The sequence below is a fragment of the Piliocolobus tephrosceles genome, chromosome 9, assembly GCF_002776525.5.
Source record: "Piliocolobus tephrosceles isolate RC106 chromosome 9, ASM277652v3, whole genome shotgun sequence".
NCBI classification, from domain to species: Eukaryota; Metazoa; Chordata; class Mammalia; order Primates; family Cercopithecidae; genus Piliocolobus; species Piliocolobus tephrosceles.
In genome coordinates this window covers 105,228,109-105,251,155 of record NC_045442.1, presented here as the reverse complement: position 1 = coordinate 105,251,155, position 23,047 = coordinate 105,228,109, and the positions used below count along the sequence as shown (strand labels likewise).

General features: G+C 38.3%; 1 protein-coding gene across 1 annotated transcript in view; it reads left to right on the top strand.

Moving 5' to 3' along the window:
* MYO3A (myosin IIIA) overlaps nucleotides 1–23,047 on the top strand; it is a 263,818-nt gene that overhangs the window by 158,777 nt on the left and 81,994 nt on the right. The window contains exons 18-20 of the mRNA XM_023194848.2: nucleotides 10,595–10,721; nucleotides 15,720–15,930; nucleotides 18,936–19,083. Coding sequence (XP_023050616.1) covers nucleotides 10,595–10,721; nucleotides 15,720–15,930; nucleotides 18,936–19,083 — 486 coding nt within the window. The remainder of the gene's footprint in view (nucleotides 1–10,594; nucleotides 10,722–15,719; nucleotides 15,931–18,935; nucleotides 19,084–23,047) is intronic.

The window sequence follows — 23,047 nt, the reverse complement described above, 5'->3', positions numbered from 1 at the left end:
ATTCTTTTCCTCAATCCTTGGTCATAAGATCAGTGTTGCTAATGGTAGATGCTCCTTGTGAACTGTGGCCTGGCTCTGTTGGATGCCTGGTTAGGGGAAAACAGGAGCAGCTAATAGGAGCACAGGGCATCCTTCTAACTGGAAGATGTATAACAAGCAAGGCAGTGCCTGCTTGTGACCAGGGGCTGGGCCTCTTCCTAGTTCTTTTCCCTGCCTTTTGTCTTCAGAGTTGATCTGCTTCTTAACACATTCACTTTTGCTATCTTAGAAGCAAGGATTCGGCCGGGCGCGGTGGCTCAAGCCTGTAATCCCAGCACTTTGGGAGGCCGAGACGGGCGGATCACGAGGTCAGGAGATCGAGACCATCCTGGCTAACACAGTGAAACCCCGTCTCTACTAAAAATACAAAAACTAGCTGGGCGAGGTGGCGGGCGCCTGTAGTCTCAGCTACTCGGGAGGCTGAGGCAGGAGAATGGCGTAAACCCGGGAGGCGGAGCTTGCAGTGAGCTGAGATCTGGCCACTGCACTCCAGTCCCTGTGACAGAGCAAGACTCCGCCTCAAAAAAAAAAAAAAAAAAAAAAAAAAAAGAAGCAAGGATTCATGTTTAATTGGTTTGTTTACTTAGAAGTCCCACTCACTAGAGGCAGCATTTCACTTATATTTGGCTCAACTACTTTCTCTTGCTTGGTTTAGTAACACTAATGTTTACTAACATTAAAATGAAACGAGTTTTGCAGCTAGCATCTATTGACAAATATAATTTATTTATTTCAAACTGTATATTCCAAATTTAAACATATTCAATGCTTATTGAACATCTAAACATATAGCGTAGGATAAAGGAAAACATAACATCTGTTTTTTGGATCTGAAGCACAACCACTGCTAGATATTTTGGGAAGACTTTTAGTCCAGTTCAAGGTGATTCTCCTAGGGCGTGGTGGCCTCCCATCTAAAAGCAGAAACTGTCCAAGTTGGGATTTGGTAGAATTAAACTGCGTGAGTATTTACTTCCTTTTTATCCCCAGGATTGATTTTTTACGCTATTTTATTGGCTTTCTTGGATATGTTCTTTGTCAGTAGCTGCCTCTAATCTATTTTGATAGTAAAAGGCAACTTTTATTATCAAGATAAGTGGCATGATTCTGACATCCTCTAAGCACAGCATGCGGCCTTCACAGTTTACTGCAGCACAATTTGAGTGACTCTCCAATACAGTCTCTCTTTCTCTCACTTTCTCTCCTGATCTCTCTCTCTCATTGGTGTTGACAGCACCCCCAGTGTATGTGTCCCTTTAAATACTCTGAGTATACAATTCACGTGTGCATTTGTGATTCAGCACAATGCAAAAGAATGACAGGAAAATCAAAATCAGATATTCTCTAAAAATAACACCATTGGAAATCTCTGAAACCGTTAAACCATTATTTCCTAAGCCATTTCCCTGCCATAGTTTTAAAATAAATGATTGGTAGTTTGATGATTCATAGTAGTTTGATGATTCAATGAGTAGTTTGTCTCATTTAGAAACAATTTTTACCATATAATGGGAGTTTTGTGGGGGTTTTTTACACAAATTTATATGTCTGATGTCTAAGATGAGAATGCCTTTTTTCTGTTTTAATTGCGCTTTCATTTCTCGTGATAGTCTAAAAATCACATGCTAGCATGTTTTCTTTGGATTATTAGTTATGTCTTTAGGGAAGCTCAAATAATATTTGTGAAATAAATTAAATATTTTAAAGCATCACAAAAAGTAATGAATTTCCATGAAATACTCAGTTGATTTTTAAAAATTGGTTTTAGGCCAGGAGCGGTGGCTCACGCCTGTAATCCTAGCACTTTGGGAAACCGAGGTGGGCAGATTGCCTGAGCTCAGGAGTTTGAGACCAGCCTGGGCAATACGGTGAAACCCCGTCTCTTTTAAAATACAAAAAATTAGCCAGGTGTGGCAGTGTGCACCTGTAATCCCAGCTACTCAGGAGGCTGAGGCAGGAAAATTGCTTGAACGCGGGAGGCGGAGGTTGCAGTGAGCCAAGATTGTGCCACTGCACTCCAGTCTGGGAACAGAGCAAGACTCCTTCTCAAAAAAAAAAAAAAAAAAAGTTTTGATCAGAATGGAAGGGTGTGTATATTCCATTTGGTTTGTCATTTGTAATAATTTAAAAATAATTTGATACCTTTTTTTCATTCAAAAAACATAAAACAAGTTACAATTCCAGAATGCCATGATTTGGCCAACATTGATGACTTGAACTAAATGACAGGACCAAGGAGGTAGTTGATAAAATAAAAATAATTATGTGCTAGGGAGTCAAGATCCCTGGGCTAAAATCCTTGACACTGCTTATTTCTGGCTCTGTGTCCAATAACTAAACTTTCTGGTCTAAGCTTATTTACCAGTAAAAGGAGGAGAAAGGGATAATTAATTTCTGAGTCACTTCCAACTCTACGATTTCATGACTAAAATTGAGGGGCACTTAATTTCCTTCTAGTCTTTGCAGATTGCTCATGCCACTTTATTGCTTTAAGTGTCTGCAGAATTGAACCTAAGAATAGAGAACATATTAATATCTCACGTACCAACAGCTGCAAATGCTGATTGCAAAGCATCTCCTTCTGTCCCATCAGTTCTCATCTGCCTGGTATGTGAGTTGCAGTAACATCCCATCCTGGGTCCACTCCTCCCCACACTCCCTCCATCCCAACCTGCCTCCCTGTCCTTTCTCAACAGGAGCATCTGCACCGTGGCTTCAAGTAGACTGAATAGTGCCACATCTGCCAGGGATGGGCCACTTTGTTCTGGTCCATGATGACCCCCACCTACTTTGAGGTCTGGTCATTGTCCTCTCTTCAGTCTTCTCTCACATGGGTATCAATTAAGCATCCGGGATAGGTTGAGACCCTAAGAAACGACTTAGAACATTTTGCCAAAACAACTCTAGGCACCAAACTCACTCTACCCTGCATGGACTGTTGCTTCCATTCCCAAAACAAAATTTACTGAAAAGGAAATCATATATTTCCCAACCACAGAGCTCTGCCACTTAAAAAAAACTGGCTTAGTGACAACTTTTTGTTCTCATAAAATCTAACCACTCACTCAAGATGCAAAGTTTTATGTCCGGAATTGGTGGGTTCTTGGTCTTGCTGACTTCAAGAATGAAGCCGCGGACCCTCGGGGTGAGTGTTACAGTTCTTAAAGATGGTATGTCCAGAGTTTCTTCCTTCAGATGTTCAGATGCATCCGCAGTTTCTTCCTTCTAGTGGGTTCATGGTCTCGCTGGTGAGTGTTACAGCTCTTAAAGGCAGCGTGTCTGGAGTTGTTAGTTCTTTCCACTAGGTTCGTGGTCTCACTAACTTCAGGAGTGAAGCTGCACACCTTCGCGGTGTTACAGCTCATAAAAGCGGCATGGACCCAAAGAGTGAGCAGCAGTAAGATTTATCGTAAAGAGCAAAAGAACAAATCCTCCCTAAAGTGGAAGAGGACCCCAGAGGGTTGCCACTGATAGGCTCCAGCAGCTGGCTTTTATTCCCTTATCTGGCCCCACCCACATCCTGCGGATTGGTCCATTTTACAGGGAACTGATTGGTCCATTTTACAGAGAGCCAATTGGTCCGTTTTACAGAGAGCTGATTGGTCCATTTTTACAGAGTACCGACTGGTGTATTTACAAACCGTTAGCTAGACACAGAGTGCTGATTGGTGTGTTTACAATCCTTTAGCTAAACACAGAGTGTTAGAAAAGTTCTCCAAGTCCCCACTAGGTTAACTAGATGCAGAGTACTGCCTGGTGTATTTACAAACCTTGAGCTAGACACAGAGTACTGATTGGTGCATCCACAATCCCTTAGCCAGACATAAAAGTTCTCCAAGTCCCCACTAGATCCAGGAGCCCAGCTGGCTTCACTTAGTGGATCTTGCACCAGGGCCGCAGGCAGCGCTGCTAGCCAGTCCCGAGCCAGGCACCTGCACTCCTCAGCCCTTAGGCTGTCAATGGGACCCAGCCCTGCGGTGCAGGAGGCGGCGCTTGTCCCTTGGGCCCGGCAGGAACCTTGGGCATGGGGGACTGCAGGTCCCCAGCCCTGCCTCACGGAGAGGCAGCTGAGGCCCGGTGAGAAATCAAGGGCCCGGCGGGCCGGCACTGCTGGGGGACCCGGCGCACCCTCTGCAGCTGCTGGCCCGGGTGCTAAGCCCCTCACTCTCTGGGGCCAGCGGGGCTGGCCAGAGTGCTGGCCCGCCGAGCCCACGCCCACCCAGAACTTGCACTGGCCCGAGAGCACCGCGCGCAGCCCATTTCTCACCTGCTCCTCTTCCTCCACACCTCCCGGCAAGCAGAGGGAGCAGGATCCGGCTTCCGCCAGCCCAGAGAGGGGCTCCAACAGTGCTGTGGCGGGCTGAAGGGCTCCTCAATCACTGCCAGAGGCCGAGGAGGCGCCAAGAGTGAGGGCTGCTAGCATGTTGTCACCTTTCAGTTTGACACCAAAAGAAGGGGATATTTAGATTTACAAAAAAATTCTGAGAAAAGTAAGTAGAAACAATGAGGCACAGATTAAGAGTCTTATAGATGTAAAACGAGAGATTCTGTTTTGCAAGTGAAGGAAATTGTACTGTCAGTTGACTGAAACAAAAGAAAACAGTTTGACAAGCATTTATTGAGTACTACCTGTGTACCAGGCCCTGTACTAAAAACTATAGCTATGAATTAGTCACAGTTTCTGTCCTCAGTAAGTTTGTAATCTGATAGAAGAAATATACACTAGGCATCATTTCAATAAAAGGTAGTCAACTCTATGACAGCAGAGAATTTCATGGAAACATGAAGTCTGGGGTGGAAAAAAGAACACCCCAGAATGAGAAAAAAGAACAGCATAAGCCAGAACTGAGACGTGAAATTAACAAAATAACATGGAATGCTTGGGAACCTATGAGGAGTTTGGTTGAAATATGTCAAAGAAAACTAGCTGGAAATGACAGTGGACAGGCAGTCAGGCACAGGAAGATGTGGCACCTTCCTTCTCGTGCCTTGGTAGGAAGCTGGAGCTTTATTGCTAGGAGAATAGGGGCCATTGAAGGATTTTAACTGGAGACATAGGATGATGTGATTTGCCTGCTAGAAAAGTCACTTTGACAGCCATATGGAAAACGGATTGGCAAGTGGCAAGACCAGAGGCAAGGAGACTGGTCAAGAAGAGGATCATGCCAGAGGCAAGCTGTGCGCTAATCATGCTTTTGAGTCTAGGTATGACCCTCACCTTGAGGGATAAATATGCAACTAAATGCAGGCAGTTCACCCGGTAGTTGTTTTTAATATCCAAAGAAGGCATGCTTGTGCTCAGAAAGGACAATTTACAGTTGCTTATATTTAATTAATTCAGTATATATATTAATGATTTTGAAACCATGTATCTATATCTAGATTTTTTCTTAAAATTTTAAGTTCTGCTCACTCAGCATTTTATTCAATTTGTGAATCCAACAGTTTTTTGTATAAGAATAGAAAAAAAACTCAGTTCTTTATTCATTTAACTCATAAATATAACTTTACATTTCTCTAAACAAACATAACTAAATTATCTTAAACACTTGAACTTATATAAATATTTAGTACATCTCAGTCTTTTGAATGCTCCAAATGACGGACAGAACAGGCTTGCAAGGACTGATAAGTGCTTTCTAAACTTTCTAATAATTTACCAAATCTTCTTATCCACTTAAACTTATTAGTGCCTAAGAAGATATAATAATTCAATATTATTAATGTAGTAAATCAAGTTATCTTTTACATTTGAATGCAGTTTGCAATCAAAGTATGTTCTGCTTTTCAAATTAAGGTCATAAGTGTTATATCAAATAAGTATTTAAGTCACAAGACTAATTGTCAGAGGATTTACTATGTCACTAATATGATCTTTACTATGTCTCACATATTAAGTTTTAAATATTTAAGAATAAACACACTGATTATTCTGAGATTACATATCTTATTCATAAATTTAACCAAAAAAAAAGCATTAGTTTGCTAGGGCTGCCATAACAAACTAACGCATACTTTGTAGCTTAAACCACAGAAATTTATTGTTGACAGCACAGGAGGCTCAAAGTCTGAGATTAGGATGTGGACAGGGTTTGTTTCCCCTGAGGGTTGTGAGGGAGAATCTGTTCTATGCTCTGCTCCTAGTTTCTGGTGGTTCCCCAGTAATCATTGGTATTCTTGTACTGCAGGTCCATCACCCCATCTCCACCTAAATTTGTCTTCACCTGGTGCTCTCTTTGTGTGTGTCTGTCTTTTCACATGGTGTTCTTTTAAACAGACACCAGTATAGTAGATTAGGAATCCACCCTACTCCAGAATGACCTTATCTTAACTATTTACATTTGCAGTGACCCTATTTCCAAATAAGACCACATTCTGAGTACTGGGACTTAGGACTTCAACATATGAATCTGAGGGGTACACAATCCAACCCACAACAGATACTACAGATTTCATTTACTTCAATACCTCTATTCTTATTTTTATATTTTCCTGGGGTTCTGAGCTGAGACTAAAAGTTCAGGACTATTCTTTGGGGACAAAGAATTTTGAAACTTTCTCCAAAATCTAGATCCTGCTTTTTTCTGGGACAAGGTTTCTCAACCTCAGTACTATTTACATTTGGGACCAGGTAATTCTTGTGGGGTTTCTCCTGTGCAATGTAGGATGTTTAAGCAGCACCCTTGATCTCTACTCCATAGATGCCAGTAGCACTCCAACCCCATTTGTAACAACCAAAAATGTCTCCAGACATTGCCAAATGTCCTGTGAGGGCAGAGTTGTTATCTCTTTCCCCACAATTGAGAACGACTATTTTAAGGTAATTTAATCCAAGCCACAGATCTGGGTCTATTCTCATCAGATCCAGATGGGGAACCCCAAGATGTACCTTTAACTGATATTTACTTGTGTTACCTGGTGTATCATACATTCCACTTGGCATATTTCAGGTGTTACTCCTACTCAATTTTCATTATAACCCCACTGAAGAATTTTCCCGCAGGTTTGGATAGGCAGGATTTGGAGATGCAACTCTATATACAGCCAAGCCTCTTCACTGTTTTACTGGATTCAACTGATCCCTCAAACTTTATGATGGAATTCTGCATCATTTTATATACTTCCAAGTTCATAGACCAGTTTTATACTCATTACATTGGTAACATCCTTATCAAGGGTAAAAAAACACATTTTAAAACACTTTTATTTAAGTTCAGGGTACCTGTGCAGGTTTGTTTACATAGGGAAACGTGTATCATAGGGTATTGTTGTACAAATTATTTCATCATCCAGGAATTAAGCCTGGTACCCATTAGTTATTTTTCCTGATCCTCTCCCTCCTCCTACCCTGTACCATGCCTCCTACCCTTCAACCTCCAATAGGCCCCAGTGTGTGTTGTTCTTTCTATGTGTCCATGTGTTCTCATCATTTAGCTACCACTTACAAGTGAGAACATGCAGTATTTGGTTTTCTGTTCCTGCGCTATTTTGCTAAGGATAATGGACTCCAGTCCATCCATGTCCCTGCAAAGGACATGATCTCATTCTTTTCTATGGCTACATAGTATTCCATGGTGTATATGTACCACATTTTCTTTACCCAGTGTATCATTGATGGGCATTTAGGTTGATACCATGTCTTTGCTATTGTGAATAGTGCTGCAGTGAACATATGCATGCATGTATCTTTATAATAGAACAATTTATATTCCTTTGGGTATATACCCAGTAATGTAATTGCTGGATCAAATAGTATTTATGTCTTTAGGTCTTTGAGGAATTGCCACAGTGTCTTCTACAATGGTTGAACTAATTCAGACTCCCATCAATAGTGTTGAAGCGTTCCTTTTTCTCCACAACCTCACCAGCATCTGTTATTTTTTGACTTTTTAATAATAACCATTCTTACTGGTGTAAGATGGTATCTGATTGTGGCTTTGATTTGCATTTCTCTAATGATCAGTGACCTCGAGCTTTTTTCATGTGATTGTTGACTGTATGTATGTCTTCTTTTGAGAAGTGTCTGTTTATATCCTTTGCCCACTTTTTAATAGGGTTGTTTGTTTTATTCTAAGGCCTATAGTTTCCTCCAGAAAAATACAGCACAATGTCAGATGCTGTATGAATTTTTCCACCTGAAAGCCATGAAAGCCCATGCTAGTTGCTTCATTGCAAGTTATACATATTACAGATGCTAATTCCTTACCAGAATTTCCTTAGAAAAATTATCTACATCTAATCTGTCAGCATATGTATTGTTCAACTTCTGAAATACACCCTACATGCATTTACTTCTGTGCATCTCTACCATTTACTGTTATATACAAGTCACTGTTACCTCTCACCTAGATCACTGCAGTAGCCTCCTGAGTTTTCCATCTTGCCCCAATCCACTCTGTTTCACAGGATAACTAGATTCATCCATTTAAAACACAAAAGATAATGTTGCTTCCCACTCTGAAATCTCTGGTAGCTTTCTCTGGCAATTAGCACAAAATCAAAGCTTTTTTTTTTTTTTTTTTTTTTTTTTTGGCAGCCCACTCTCACTCTGTCACTCAGGTTGGAGTGCAGTGGCACGATCTCGGCTTACTGAAGCCTCCGCCTCCTGGGTTCAAGTGATTCTCCTGCCTCAGCCTCCCAAGTAGCTGGGATTACAGGTGCATGCCACCACGCCCAGCTAATTTTTGTATTTTAAGTAGAGACAGAGTTTCGCTATGTTGTCCAGGCTGGTCTCAAACTCCTGACCTCAAGTTATCCAACTGCCTCGGCCTCCCAAAGTGCTGGGATTACAGGTGTGAGCCACAGTGCCCAGCTCAAGTTCTTTCTGTTGGCCCAGGGAGCCTGGGTAGTGTTGCCCAGGCTCACCTCTCTGATTTCTTACTGTACCATTCCTCATCCTCACCCTCTTCCAGCCCTCATGGGTCTTCCTTCTTTCTTCTAGGAAGGTTTTTGCCTTTGCTGTCCTCTGCCTAGAATAGTTCATGTCTGGTGACTTCCTGTCATTCAGCCCTCAACTTCCACATCGCCTCCTCTGAGGACAGCCTTCCCTGACCTCCTAACTGAAAAAAGTCTGCCTGTCCTTTCCCAGGAACTCTCCTCTTTATTAAGTTAGCACCTCTTAGCTCTATTTTCTTCATAGCCCTTGTAATTTTTTTTCTGAACATATCATGTTTGTTTATTTGCTTATTTTCCTACTGTTTGCCCCCGCCCCCCCACCCGCACGGCCTGAACACCCTAAGGAAGCCAGGATCTTTAGCCTATCTGCTACTGAATTACCTGAGACTAGAACAGTACCCGGCATAATATATGTTTTTATTAGGTCAATGAATAGATATCCCACATATATATTCATTCAACAAATATATTTGTTTATATATTTATTACATATATATTTATTATGTATGAGTAAATGCATGTCCTTGAAGATGTTTTTTCATATCCAGCTTTTGTCTGGACTTGGAATATGGGAGTGAATGGAATAATCACCTTTGTTAAGTGTAGGAGCTAGGCTGGAATAGATGCAGCAACCTGTAAAAACAGTAAAGAATTTTGCCTCTTTCCTGTACTTCACTGTACCATGAACATAGTTGAAGAGCTAGAATTACCACAGACTCCTTGACAAATGCCTCCAGTGTCTCCAAAAAGAATCATGTATGTGTGTATATGTGTTTCTGAATGTAATTTGATGTACCTTAATTAGGAATGTATGTTAAAGAAGTACTAACTGTATAAGCTCCACGCTGTCATCTAAAATTCTTATGTAGCCTGGCACAGTGGTTTACACCAATAATCCCAGCACTTTCAGAGGCCAAGATGGGCAGATCGCTTGAGCCCAGGAGTTCAAGACCAGCCTGGGCAACATGGCGAGACCCTGTCTCTACAAAATACCAAAAATGAAATTAGCTGGGCATGGTGGCATGCAACTATAGTCCCATCTACACAGGAGGCTTAGGAGGGTGGATCACTTGAGCCCAGGAGACAGAGGTGGCAGTGAGCTGAGATAGTGCCACTGCACTCCAGCCTGAACAACGGTAAGACCTTATCTCAAAAAAGAAAAAAAAATAATAATCTTATGCTTACATTTAAACCACACATATCCTTTAATTTTGGTCCTGGGATCTTTTGATTTTTCTTTCTTAGCTCTCCTTTATTCACACATATAGCCTCACTTTTAAGATGGCCTCAAGGAAAATCCATATGGTAACAACCACACTAAGTTCTGAAATTCAGTTCTGCATGGATAGATTTATCTATGGCCTAATGAATGAGGCATTTCTACTTCCTCTGAGAATAGCTTCTCATTTTTATTTTTTATTCATATTTGCATTTATAAAATATTTTTAAGCACTTACTGGGTAACAGGCACTATGCTAACCTCTGAGGTTAAAATAATGAAAGAGGATGAGCCAACTTGGATCTCAGTGTGGCATTATCATAGTCTACAGATAGATATGATAGGGTCTGAGGGTTCTCTCCCTGTCTGTCGCCAGTCATAGTCACTGGTTGGCTGTACTCAAGAGAAGAATGATGCTAATGTTTCTATGGTGTGTTTCAGCAACTTGGAAGTATATACAGTATACTGGCTGCAATCTTGAATGTTGGCAACATTGAATTTTCTTCTGTGGCATCTGAACACCAGATTGACAAGAGCCACATTTCTAATCATACAGCCCTGGAGAACTGTAAGTTTTATTATCTTCTATTCAAAACTGAAATCTTTCAAAGTCTTATGACATACTGTAAGTATCACATAAGGATCATTTCAAGCAATTGGGCTAACCTAGAATCCTTAAAAGAATACTCAGATTTAATGTGTGTAAAATTAAAATTTAAAAGTCCACTACTTAAAACATCTTCATGCTTACAAATTAACTGATTACTGTAGAAAATGTTTCTAAATACTAGGCTTTTATGACTATTTTGGGAGGTATTTACATTTTGATATAAAAGCACAGATAGTATAGTTAAAATTCAGTAAACTGATCTGAAAAAGAATTATGTTATTGTCTTACAGATTTAACGTCTATATCATTTTATAAGTAATAAAGACCTGTATGTTTTCATACTAGATGGATTTTACACCCATTCATCCTGGGTTGATTAATTTTGCAATCATTTTTACACAAGAGAAGCATGTCATAGTATTTGTTTCAAATCAAGTTTTCCTTAATAGTAGAGTTTGATAAAATATTTCCAGTAATTTAAGGTTTTCCGTTAATATCTGCAACAGCACAGCTTTTTTCTATTTAGTATTGCCTAGTATGCCTTGTTATTTTGTTTTTAATATTGGCACACACTCTCATAATTCCATATTTGCTGTTTCATTAATAATAATAAATGGAGAATCAGTCCTGATCCAGAGGCTCACATCTCTTTTTTATTTTATTATTATTATTTTTTTGGAGACAGAGTCTCACTCTATCGCCCAGGCTGGAGTGCAGGGGCATGATCTCGGCTCACTGCAAGCTCCACCTCCCAGGTTCATGCCATTCTCCTGCCTCAGCCTCCCAAGTAGCTGGGACTACAGGCACCTGCCACCATGCCTGGATAATTTTTGTATTTTTAGTAGAGACGGGGCTTCACCATGTTAGCCAGGATGGTCTCGATCTCCTGACCTCGTGATCTGCCCACCTCGGCCTCCCAAAGTGCTGAGATTACAGGCATGAGCCACCATGCCTGGCCTAAAGGCTCACACCTCTAATCCTAGTACTTTGGGACGCCGAAGCTAGCGGATCACCTGAGGTCAGGAGTTTGAGACCAGCTTGGCCAACATGGTGAAACCCTGTCTCTACTAAAAATACAAAAATTAACCAAGCGTGGTGGCGCATGCCTGTAGTCTCAGCTACTTGAGGAGGCTGAGGCAGGAGAATCGCTTGAACCTAGGAGGCAGAGGTTGCAGTGAGCTGAGATTGTGCCACTGCACTCCAGCCTGGGTGACAGAGCAAGACTCTCTCTCGAAACACAAACACACACGCACACACACACAGACACATACACACAAAATGGAGAATCATGATACAAATTTTAATTTATATACTTTTTCCTGATTTATGCTCAGGAACAGAATGAGATGGGATAGTTTTAGGGGGCTAAGTGCCAAATTATCCTGGTCTGCACCTGTCCCCAACATCCCTATAAATGCTATCCCACTGTGTCTCTGGGGCTAAGTGCCAAATTATCCTGGTCTGCACCTGTCCCCAACATCCCTATAAATGCTATCCCACTGTGTCTCTGGAGCCAGTGTGGTAATACAGTAGCACAAGTGTATGGAGTTGGCTTGTAGTGACTGGCATGTGCCTGGAAACCTCGAGGAAACATGTTCTAATTTTCCATATATAAAAAATTTAATTGGCATGTATGATACTAACTTATCAGAAGTAGAAGGAATAACCCATTGATAAGATGTAAGTCTTACATCTGATCATATTCATAAGAACTAGCAGCAGCCCATAGAATGAGTTGCAATAGAGATAGGTTGTAGGTAAGAGTATACCTAGAAACAACCATACTAAAAAATGATTTTGATGATTGAGAACCTACTTCTGCATGAGAAGACAGTCATATAGGTTACAAAACATTGATATTAATATGAATATCATTGAAATTAATTAACGTACTTTCTGGAATAACCACTCATGGAAAGTAAAAACTTTATTAATTTATATTAAAATGCTTTCCAATGAAAAGTTATAAGGAATTATGTCCAAACCAAGGCTGCATTTCCATATGGTTTTACAAAAGCGTTGTTTCAATTAAGCACCAGTTCTGACCATTTTGTCCCATAAATATCTCTCAAATCTGACCACTTCTCTTTATCATCATTGTCGCCATTCTCATCAAAAACAACATCACCTCTCACCTGAACAAGTGACCTCCCATTTGTTCATGTCACATCAAGAATTGAGTTTTTCCAGGTCATTCTCCACAATTATTTCAGAAACCACATAACCCATGTATTAGTGGGCTCTCTCAGTCTCCCCCTTTCCCTTTCCATCTTCACCTCCACCTCCCTCTCCCCCTCCTTCTCCTTCTGCTCCTCCTCCTCCTTCTCCTTTTCTCTTCCTGCTTAAATTTCTTGATTGGCTTCCCATTCTTGCTGGATAAAGATCATCAAGACTAGTGCTTTGTTTTAGAAAGTATTGTACTTAGCAATATATCCCCAGGTAAAATGCCTAGCATGTAGTAGACAATAAATCTATGTCAAATAAATAAACAACGTAGGAACAGAAATAGACACACAGATCAGTGGGAGACACTGTTCAGAAACAGATCCAAAGTATGTTACCAAAAATGGCATTACAAATCACTAGGCAATCAGTATTGTAGGGAACTGGCTAACCATTTTGGGGAGGAGGAATTTGAATCGTTGTCATATACTGTATATCAGAATGAATTCCAAACATACACACATTTACATGCAAAAAAATCATAAAAGAGACTGGAATTGATTTATATAATTTTGAGGGGAGAAAGGACTTGAAGAAGTTTATGTGTAGAAAATCAAAAGCACAAATGATTTTCTTTAAAAAAATGGATATTTGACTACATAAAAATTAAAACTTTTATCCTGAAAAAAAGAAAACATAAATAAAATTGCAATACAAATGAAACTGAGGGAAGATATTTACAACATATATATCAAAGCATTTCTTTAAGCTATGAAGAGTCTCATATAAATTGATCAGGAAAAGATTAACATATCAATGAAAATATTGCAATTTTCAAACTAAGAAACACAAATTACCAATAAAAATATGAAAGAAGAAAGTATTCAGCTTCACTAGGAATCAATTACAAATAAATAGAAAACATTTTCTCCTATCAAATTGGCTGTTTTAGAAAAATGATAGTCCCTGATGTCCATGAAATTGAATTGAAATTATTGGTGTTTTATTTGGCTGAGAGGGGTGTAATTTGTTCAGACTGTTTGAAGAGCAGTTAAATAGTATACATCAAAAAACTTTCTTGATTCCAGGAGTTTGAGACCAGCCTGGGCAACATGGTGAAACACTACCTCTACCAGATAATAATAATTAGCCAGGCAGGTTGTCATGCGCCTGTCGTCCCAGCTGCATGGAAGGCTGAGGTAGGAGGATCTCTTGAGTCCAGGAGGTGATGCTGCAGTGAGCCATAATTGTGCTGTAGCACACCAGCTTGGATGACAGAGCGAGACAATGTGTCAAAAAAAAAAACAACTTTTACATATTTACATATTTTGAAAAATTGCTGCCCTATGCTAAGAAAATAGTACAAAATATGAACACAGATTTATGCTTAAAATATTTATGCTGGCTTTTTTTTTTTTTTTTTTGAGAGTGAGTCTCACTCTGTCGCCCAGGTTGGAGTGCAGTGGCACAATCTCTCCTCACTGCGATCTCTGCCTTCTGGCTTCAAGCGATTCTCCCGCTTCAGCCTCCCGAGTACCTGGGACTATAGGTCTGTGCCACCATGCCTGGCTAATTTTTGTATTTTTTTAGTAGAGATGGGATTTCACCATATTAGCCTAGCTGGTCTCAAACTCCTGACCTCAGGTAATCCACCACCTTGACCTCCCAAAGTGCTGGGATTACAGGCATGAGCTACTGCGGCTGGCCTATACTGGCATTTTTTTTACAATTTTGAACGTAGGGAAACAATTTAAACATCCGCCAATTTTAAAATTATTGATATATTATCGTATTTGTCAGAATATTATGCACCAAATTAAAGCATATTTACAAACAATATTGAACAAAATGGGAAATGCATAAGATGTTATATGAGATAAAATGTTTGTGCAGACTAATGGTAGTAAATATGCCTAGAAGGAAAGAAATGCAGAATGTTAACTTAGAAGGTAAAATTTCTGCAATGAGCCTATAGTACTTCCACGATATGAAAAAATATAGGATTTAACAATCTTAGCACATAACCAAGAAACATCTTGTCACAAACAACAGATTTGAAAAATTAGCCAATCTGTCATGGAATAATTTTGGTTAAAGATGTTTATTATATTCAAAAATGAGTTTTGTTCACTGAGTTAAAGGGTTATTAATTTTAAATTCCCCATGAAATGTAATCAACATTAAATGCCAAATAAATGTTTGTTCAAGCATCCAGTTTTAACGTAATTTAGTAATTGAAGTATGAAACTAAAAGGTAGGATGATATGTACATGAATGTCAAGTATAAGTACATGAATGTCAAGGTAAGTTTATGCTCTTTCTGTTGTGTATTGCAGAAGGTACTTGAAATACATTTATTGAGGTATACCCCTGAAGTCTATGTAACCTTCCAATTAATTTCTACATTTTGAAAATGTGTAGGTAATAATGATATCCAAATTATGCCAAAGCTATTCATTATATTTTAAAATGATTTAGCATAATTTAGTGATGGTATGTTTGACATCACATAAACAACCACTTGCTTGTGCAGTTGTATTACCCTGCCAGCCAGTGTGATTTGGGTTGTGTTATAACATGCAGTAGCCTAAGTTTAACCAGCTGAGAAAAGTTGAGAAAAGTGATCAAGAGGAGACATAGGACTCATGTTGAATAGTATCATATTTTTACATTACATAATCTCCACACATTTAATTCATGTCATTTGAAGAAGGCAGATTAAGACATTTTCATTTTGGGGGAGTGAACTCATTGCCACAATTTCTTCTAACAATGCATCTGTTTGTTTTTCAGGTGCTTCTTTGCTTTGCATTCAGGCAGATGAGCTACAAGAAGCTCTCACCTCCCACTGTGTGGTCACTAGAGGAGAAACAATTATACGACCCAATACTGTAGAAAAAGCTACCGATGTCAGGGATGCCATGGCTAAAACCTTATATGGACGTCTCTTTAGTTGGATAGTCAATTGCATTAACAGTTTGTTGAAGCATGACTCATCACCAAGGTAAAAATTTTTACAGAAACATTTTTTCCCAAATGTCAGGTGATGTAAATCTATTTTCTAATTGAATGTTTTGTATAGATCTCTTTCAAGATGTTTCTATAATTGATATAATTAAATTATTAAAATTATAATTTAGTAGATAAGCTTCACTTCCTAATAGTTCCACCTCATAATGCCACTTAACTATAACACTTTTAAACTGCTGCAACATAAAACCTGTAGCAACATAAATAACACAATAAAAAGTGAATTTTTAAAATGTGATATCTTACTATCAACTAATAGGTTTTTTAAATTAGAAGTTGTACCATGAAGCATATAGCATTTTATGCTTGTATAAAATGTCAGCTCAGCAGTTCTTTGTTTTTATTTTGGGGGTTTAAATTAAACCTTAAAGATAAAGGAAAATTTTATTTTCATATTTTAACTCTCACTGTAATGCCATTACAGCCTCACTGTAACTCCAATGAAATTTGGTTCAGAAATGCACTAGATAAATGTAGGTAATAGTAAATGGCAGAGCCATGATGACTGAATGCTCTCTATAGGCAGGGCTTATACGTGGACACAAGTCCTTACATCTAAAGCTTTGTTCTGTGATAAATGCCATTTTGCATATGGAAAAGCAAGATGGATGCCTACCATAAGATCACCTCATTCACACTTGCTTACTAAGCGTAAAAGACCATTTATACACATTGGAAGTATGAAATTCATTATTTTTTTCACTAAAATACATGCCGCACCATAATACTACGTATAGTCAAGCTGTCTAAGAGCTCATCCATTATTTCTCCATGTTCTTAACTTTGTGTCTCTCAAAATTGCTTCTGTACCTCCTAGGTACTATCTATACCATTTTCCCCTTGTGATGTAATGGTCAGAATGGTTGTATGTTCTGGTACGGTCATCTATATTATGTCAAGCATTCATATGAAAGTGGAACAAATTCAGGGATTTTTATTATCTGTGTATTCCAGAAAATGTAGGCAAGATATTTAGAGATTTGGCCTCATTTTGTTAATTATCCTCTGCATGTTTGGCACTAAATGGTACCTACCCAGAAGGGGGATCTACTATATCCACTGTAGCCTGTGTACTAAATGTACATATACTAAATATACTAAATGGCAACTTTCCTTTCCATTCACTAATGAAAACCGTCTAACTCTTAGATTTTAAAAATTTTTACAGAAAGTTTAAAAACTAAAGGGAGACCATTTGAAATAATGTAGTTCAACTTTGTTAAGTTGTACACTAAGTTTTAAAACCGCATATGTTGTATGCTGGGCTTTGCCACTAACTCATTATGGGACACTGGGCAACTTACTGCATTTGTCTGGGTCTTTCCCTCCTCAACTGTTAAATAAGGGCATTGAGCCTGGCGCGGTGGCTCACGCCTCTAATCCCAGCACTTTGGGAGGCCGAGGCGGGCAGATCACAAGGTCAGGAGATGAGACCATCCTGGCTAACATGGTGAAACCCCGTCTCTACTAAAAATACAAAAAAAAAAAATTATCCGGGCATTGTGGCGGGTGCCGGTAGTCCCAACTACTCCGGAGGCTGAGACAGAATCGCTTGAACCCGGGAGGCAGAGCTTACAGTGAGCCAAGATCGCGCCATTGCATTCCAGCCTGGGCGACAGAGTGAGACTCCATCTCAAAAAAAAAGAAAAAAAAAAAAAAAGGCCTTGAATGACAAGTCAGTGGTCTTAGTTATTGGGTGTATCTTGGAGCCTTTTAAGAATGTCTTGAAAACTGCCTATTTCCTTCACTTAAAAATAAAAACTAGATATATTTCTATATCCCCATGAAAATATTGCACACTTATGATTCCAGTCCTCTTGAAAGCCATTAACAGATCCTACTTTAAGAATCTCTGAACTGGATTATTTGTAAGGTCCCTCCTGGCTCTAACACTTTTTTATGCAGTGAGTTAAATATTTATCTCTGTGGGATCCTGTGGGGCAAAGAGATTGTAAAAGGATAATAATCTTTACTAAACCAGCATAAGTTTTAACTAGACATCTTGCCTCATACAATAATACAGAATTATTATTCAAAATAAGAACTTTCAGAAACACTCAGATAGCTTTCCTTTTGTCCATCCCAGCACATATTTAAAGTATTCTGCAGCCTGGATTTTGAATTCAGTTGCTTCCTCCAAATGTAGGGCGGATCCTTCAGCTCACAGTGTGCAGTTGCTGACTGTCATTTCCAGATCACTCCTTTACATAATACTAAGTGTAACCCTGGAATACCTAAATGATGAACACAAAGAGAAGCTTTTGTACTTTCTTTTAAAAATTCACATCAGCATAACTCTGCAGTGTATATATTTCTTTGGGGAGGAGTAAACCTATTAACCAATAGTAAAAAAAAAAAAATGTATTTGAAATACTTAATTGTAAAATAGAATCTAATTGTATTTTAAAGTATTTAAATGTAAAAATAATCCCTATGTATTTGTATTTCTCCAGGTTGCCATTTGTTCCATATTAAAAAATTATGAGCAAATGATCCAAAAACAATAACAATTCTTTAAAATAATTAAAATCTTTTTAGTAAGATTATCAAAATTGTTCTCCTAAAATGAAAAACTATACTTTTTAACAGAATTTTTGCTTTTCTGGGACAGTTTCTATTGAATATATTTTTGCCGTGTTCTAATTACTACCCAGGTTGTTCTTGTAATTCCTGACTCACTCAAGTCTGTGACTTTGTTCTTAGGAGAAGAAAAAGTTTCTTTTGTTTCAGTATACAACAGTATCGGAGTAGTTTCTATAGTTCAAGGAAAATACTGTTCCATTTTCATATAAAAATCAGTATCTGCCATTATCTTTATGTGCTATGGAGAGAAACTATTTCAGTTAAGAAAGTTTCACTCTAAGTGTATGTTCTTATAGTAGTTTCTTAGGTCAATCACAAATGGTAACTCTAAGATTCCCTGTTTTACATTACCTCTTCAGGAAATAACTCAAAATAATGCCTCTTCAATTCTTCTAGTGGGAATGGTGATGAGCTGAGCATTGGCATTCTTGATATATTTGGCTTTGAAAATTTCAAAAAAAATTCCTTCGAGCAGCTGTGCATTAACATTGCAAATGAACAAATTCAGTATTATTATAATCAACATGTGTTTGCATGGGAACAGGTAAGTCTAAGTACTTACTATAAAGATGCATGCATGTGTGTATTATAAGCAGACTTGTACAAATGAAGCAGGACCTTAACCATAGACTTAAAGCCTTAAACATTTTAGAAAGATAAAGAAAAGATTTTATCACCACGTCCATAGTAAAAACAAATAAAAACAAAAAAACTGGCGTGAATTTAGTGTGACTTCATATGTGATGTTAAGTGTCCTCCATTGATAATCAATACACTCTTCTCCAAAACTTACAATTCTGAGGCTTTGTAAACAAAGAAATTTCCTTTGAAAATTTAAGTAAACAGATGTGTCCAACAGTTTTTCTTTCTGTAGACTACATAAGCTGAAATTCTGTTTAAAATTTCAGTATCCATCTAAAAGCCATTAAACCTCAGAATTCCAGTAGCTAGGCAACAGAACATAAGCTAATAGGTTTGATGCAAATGCCATGAAATGATAATTTTGTACAGGGTACAATGTGTAATTTATGAATCAGCTTCAAAAAATATTCTTCCTTAGAGAAAAATCAGACTTACTTAAATCACATTTGATGAACTGTAATACTAAGAATATTTTAATTATTTTATTAAGTCTAAAAGAGTCATATTTAATATCATCCAATATGTCATTTGTCTCCTTCAAATAATATTATATTGTTTTGCATTTAAATTAGACGTACATGAACTTCATTTTATTCAAAATATTTAGGCTTCTTAAGAATTTATTTTGGAATTACATTTTGAAAACAGTGGTCACAAAATAAAACATTGCGATTTTGACATTTCTTAAGCCAAAAGAAGACATAAATTTAAGACCGTATCTAGTTGTTCAGCTCCCTTTCATCTATCCCAGAATGTTCCATCAGATATTAATTCCCTCTCCCTCTCTCCCTCTTCTTGTCTCCTTCTTTACTCCTCTCCATCGGTGCCCTCCCATAGCCTAGATATGTGAAGAAATCTCTTTAAAACCTTAAAAGCAAACAGAATAAACAACAAAACCCTTTTACACTCTGCTTATCTCTGTAGCCTGGTCCTCTCTCTTCCCCTCACAGCCAAGCTCCTTGAAAGCATGTTCAGCACTCACTGCATTGCGTTTCTTCTTTCCCCATCTGGTACACTGAGGCGTATCTGGCTCTGACCTCCCCAACTCCCCTGGAATAGCCCTTCCTCATCTCATCAGTCATTAGTTCATTTTTGTCTTTCTCACTAGGCTGTAAACTCCTTTAGGTCATATATTGTGTCTTAATTCTTTTTGTCTTTTTAGAGGCTGACATGTAGCAAGTGCACAATAAGTATTAATTAAACTAATGTTGCCCTGCTCTAATGCTTCACAATACTCACAGCATCCATTTGAGCCAGAGACCAAAACAAGTACAAAATTTTTGGTTTGAACTTTTTGATATGATCTATCAGAACCGCCAACTTTATGGGACCAGGTGCATCCCCATGCATTGCTCATCTGATGAGTTACTGACTTGCATTGGAAGACCTCTGTTGTTCTTTTGGTGGTTGGGTAGACTCTGGTTTTAGCCTTAACCAAGGTACAGATATTTCAATAATTATTGCTTTTCACTTTTTATAAAATGTTACAGTTTATAAATTGTTTTTTTTTTTTTTTTTTTTTGAGACAGAGTCTCATTCTGTCACCCAGGCTGGAGTGCAGTGGGGTGATATTGGCTGACTGCAGCCTCCGCCTCCTGGGCTCAAGCAATCCTCCTGCCTCAGCCTCCCAAGTAGCTGGGACCATAGTCATGCACCACCACACCTGGCTAATTTTTGCATTTTTTTCATGGAGACGGGATTTCACTGTTTTGGCCAGAGTGGTCTTGAACTCCTGAACTCAAGCAATCTGCCTGTCTCAGCCTCCCAAAGTTTTGGGATTACAGGTGTGAGCCACCAAGCCTGGCCTACAAGTTGCTTTGATTGCTAGCCTTGAATTTCATTCATGATCCCAATGCTCTTAATTCTTTTGTCTATGGGCTTGTTAAACAATTATTCTATAAAGCCCTTTAAGACATCCTTGAGAGGATTTCAAAATAAAACAAACTCAAAATTTCCTGCAACAAAATAGAAAAATTCAACTAGAATCCAGGATTATACAAAACACTTTGAGGAATTAAAACAATTTCCAGTATTTTCAGGTGACTTCCTAGAGTAACTACCTAGGAATTTCTGCTTCGTAATTTTATGAAGTAGACATTGGCAGTTGAGTATGATCAGATTGATGAATGTGTTATCCAGAAGATACGGAATTAGTCAATGACTCTCTTGATTTTAACACGTGAGTGTACTTGTTTTTTCTTTCTAACACCCAGGTGAAGGCTGAAAATGTAACTGAGAAAAGCTCAAAAAAAAAAAAAAAAAAACAGCCTGGGTGACAGAGTCTCATTCTGTCACCCAGGCTGGAGTGCAGTGGGGCGATATCGGCTGACTGCAGCCTCCGCCTCCTGGGCTCAAGCAGTCCTCCTGCCTCAGCCTCCCTGTATGTATTAACTATCACAGACACAGAGCACACTTACACTAATTTCTGTAAATGAGAAACTACTATGAAATCTTGAATTAAAGTCATGGTCTACATTTTTTGGTAGAATATAATCACAGATTTGACCTAACTGAGACCTCCTTGGTTTAATAGAGCCATTATTGCCTATCAGAAAGAAACAGTGTTCTCACTTTCATGAGATGTACAAATGATCCGGCCAGATCTCAGCACAAGCCTTGGGCAGCACCTTTACAGGTGAAGCACTTCTGTTCTTACTTAAACCAATAAACATTATTTTTATTGACAGTTCTACAACACTAGAACATAAATAACAGTCTGCTGAAAGTGTTTTCCTATTTAGTCCAATTTCAGTGTATTCGTAATAGAGAGTGGGACACTCCAGCAAAGCTATTTACAAAGGTATTTTGAATATCATTTTCACATTGCCTTCCATTAAAAAAAAATCAATAAACTACAATTAAATATTTTTAGTGAAAGAATTTATAATGGTGACCTAATCTATAGCATGCAGAGTAGATAGTTTTATGTTTCTTGGAGTTGTTTCCAACTGTTTGTATTACTTTTGAAACATTTTCCTAAATCCAGGAATCTCTATTATCCACTCACTGGCAGCTATACCTCCTTTCTCTTCATAACCTACTTTCCTATGGACAGTTACTATGTGCCTCAGAATCTCTTAATAACAACCTGGAGCATCCAATTTGCATCCCTTTATTTTCCTTATTATCTAGATATTTAGAATGTTAAGAGAGCTTGTCTTTCTATGTGTAAAATATGTAGCTCCTAAAATTTTTCTGGAGTTTGATATTTCATAGTATTTGAAGCTTTTACAGTTTCCCAGTACTAGAAGAATAATTTTATATATATTTATTTTAATAAAATCTAAAGATACTATTTGTATCTGAAAACAATAGTTTGAAAATTAGATGGTAATCTGTGTCCCCATCCTGCAAATAGAAGATGATCAGCCAAGAAGTAGAGCTGTAATTATTTTAAAATTTAAGACTCAAACTCTTCTAAATGAGTTGCAGCTGAAAAGTATATAATTTACTCTCGATTGTGTCAGTTCCATGAATATAGTATTCATATTTCAGCCTTTGCTATTACATTCGTACACCATTATTGTGTCATACACTGTCAACTTCCATTTGCTGAGAGGCTTTTAGTTTACAGCTCAAATGGCAGTTACCCCATTTCCAAGAAGGAAAGCATGTTTTTCACAATAGCCTTCACACTGAATTTCCACGATAAATATATAGCCAAGGTTTTGGTTTTGTTTGTTTTCTGGTTTTCTTTATGGGAAAGGGAGCTCAACAGTAATCAAACTGTGATATAAGGGCTGAAGTTCTCTGGAATCACCTACCTCATATTAGAATCCCGCATGAGAAATGTACATACCTTATCAAAAGTATTCTCATGCTGCTGCTATAGTGGTGGGGTTTTTTTGTTTTGTTTTGTTTTGTTT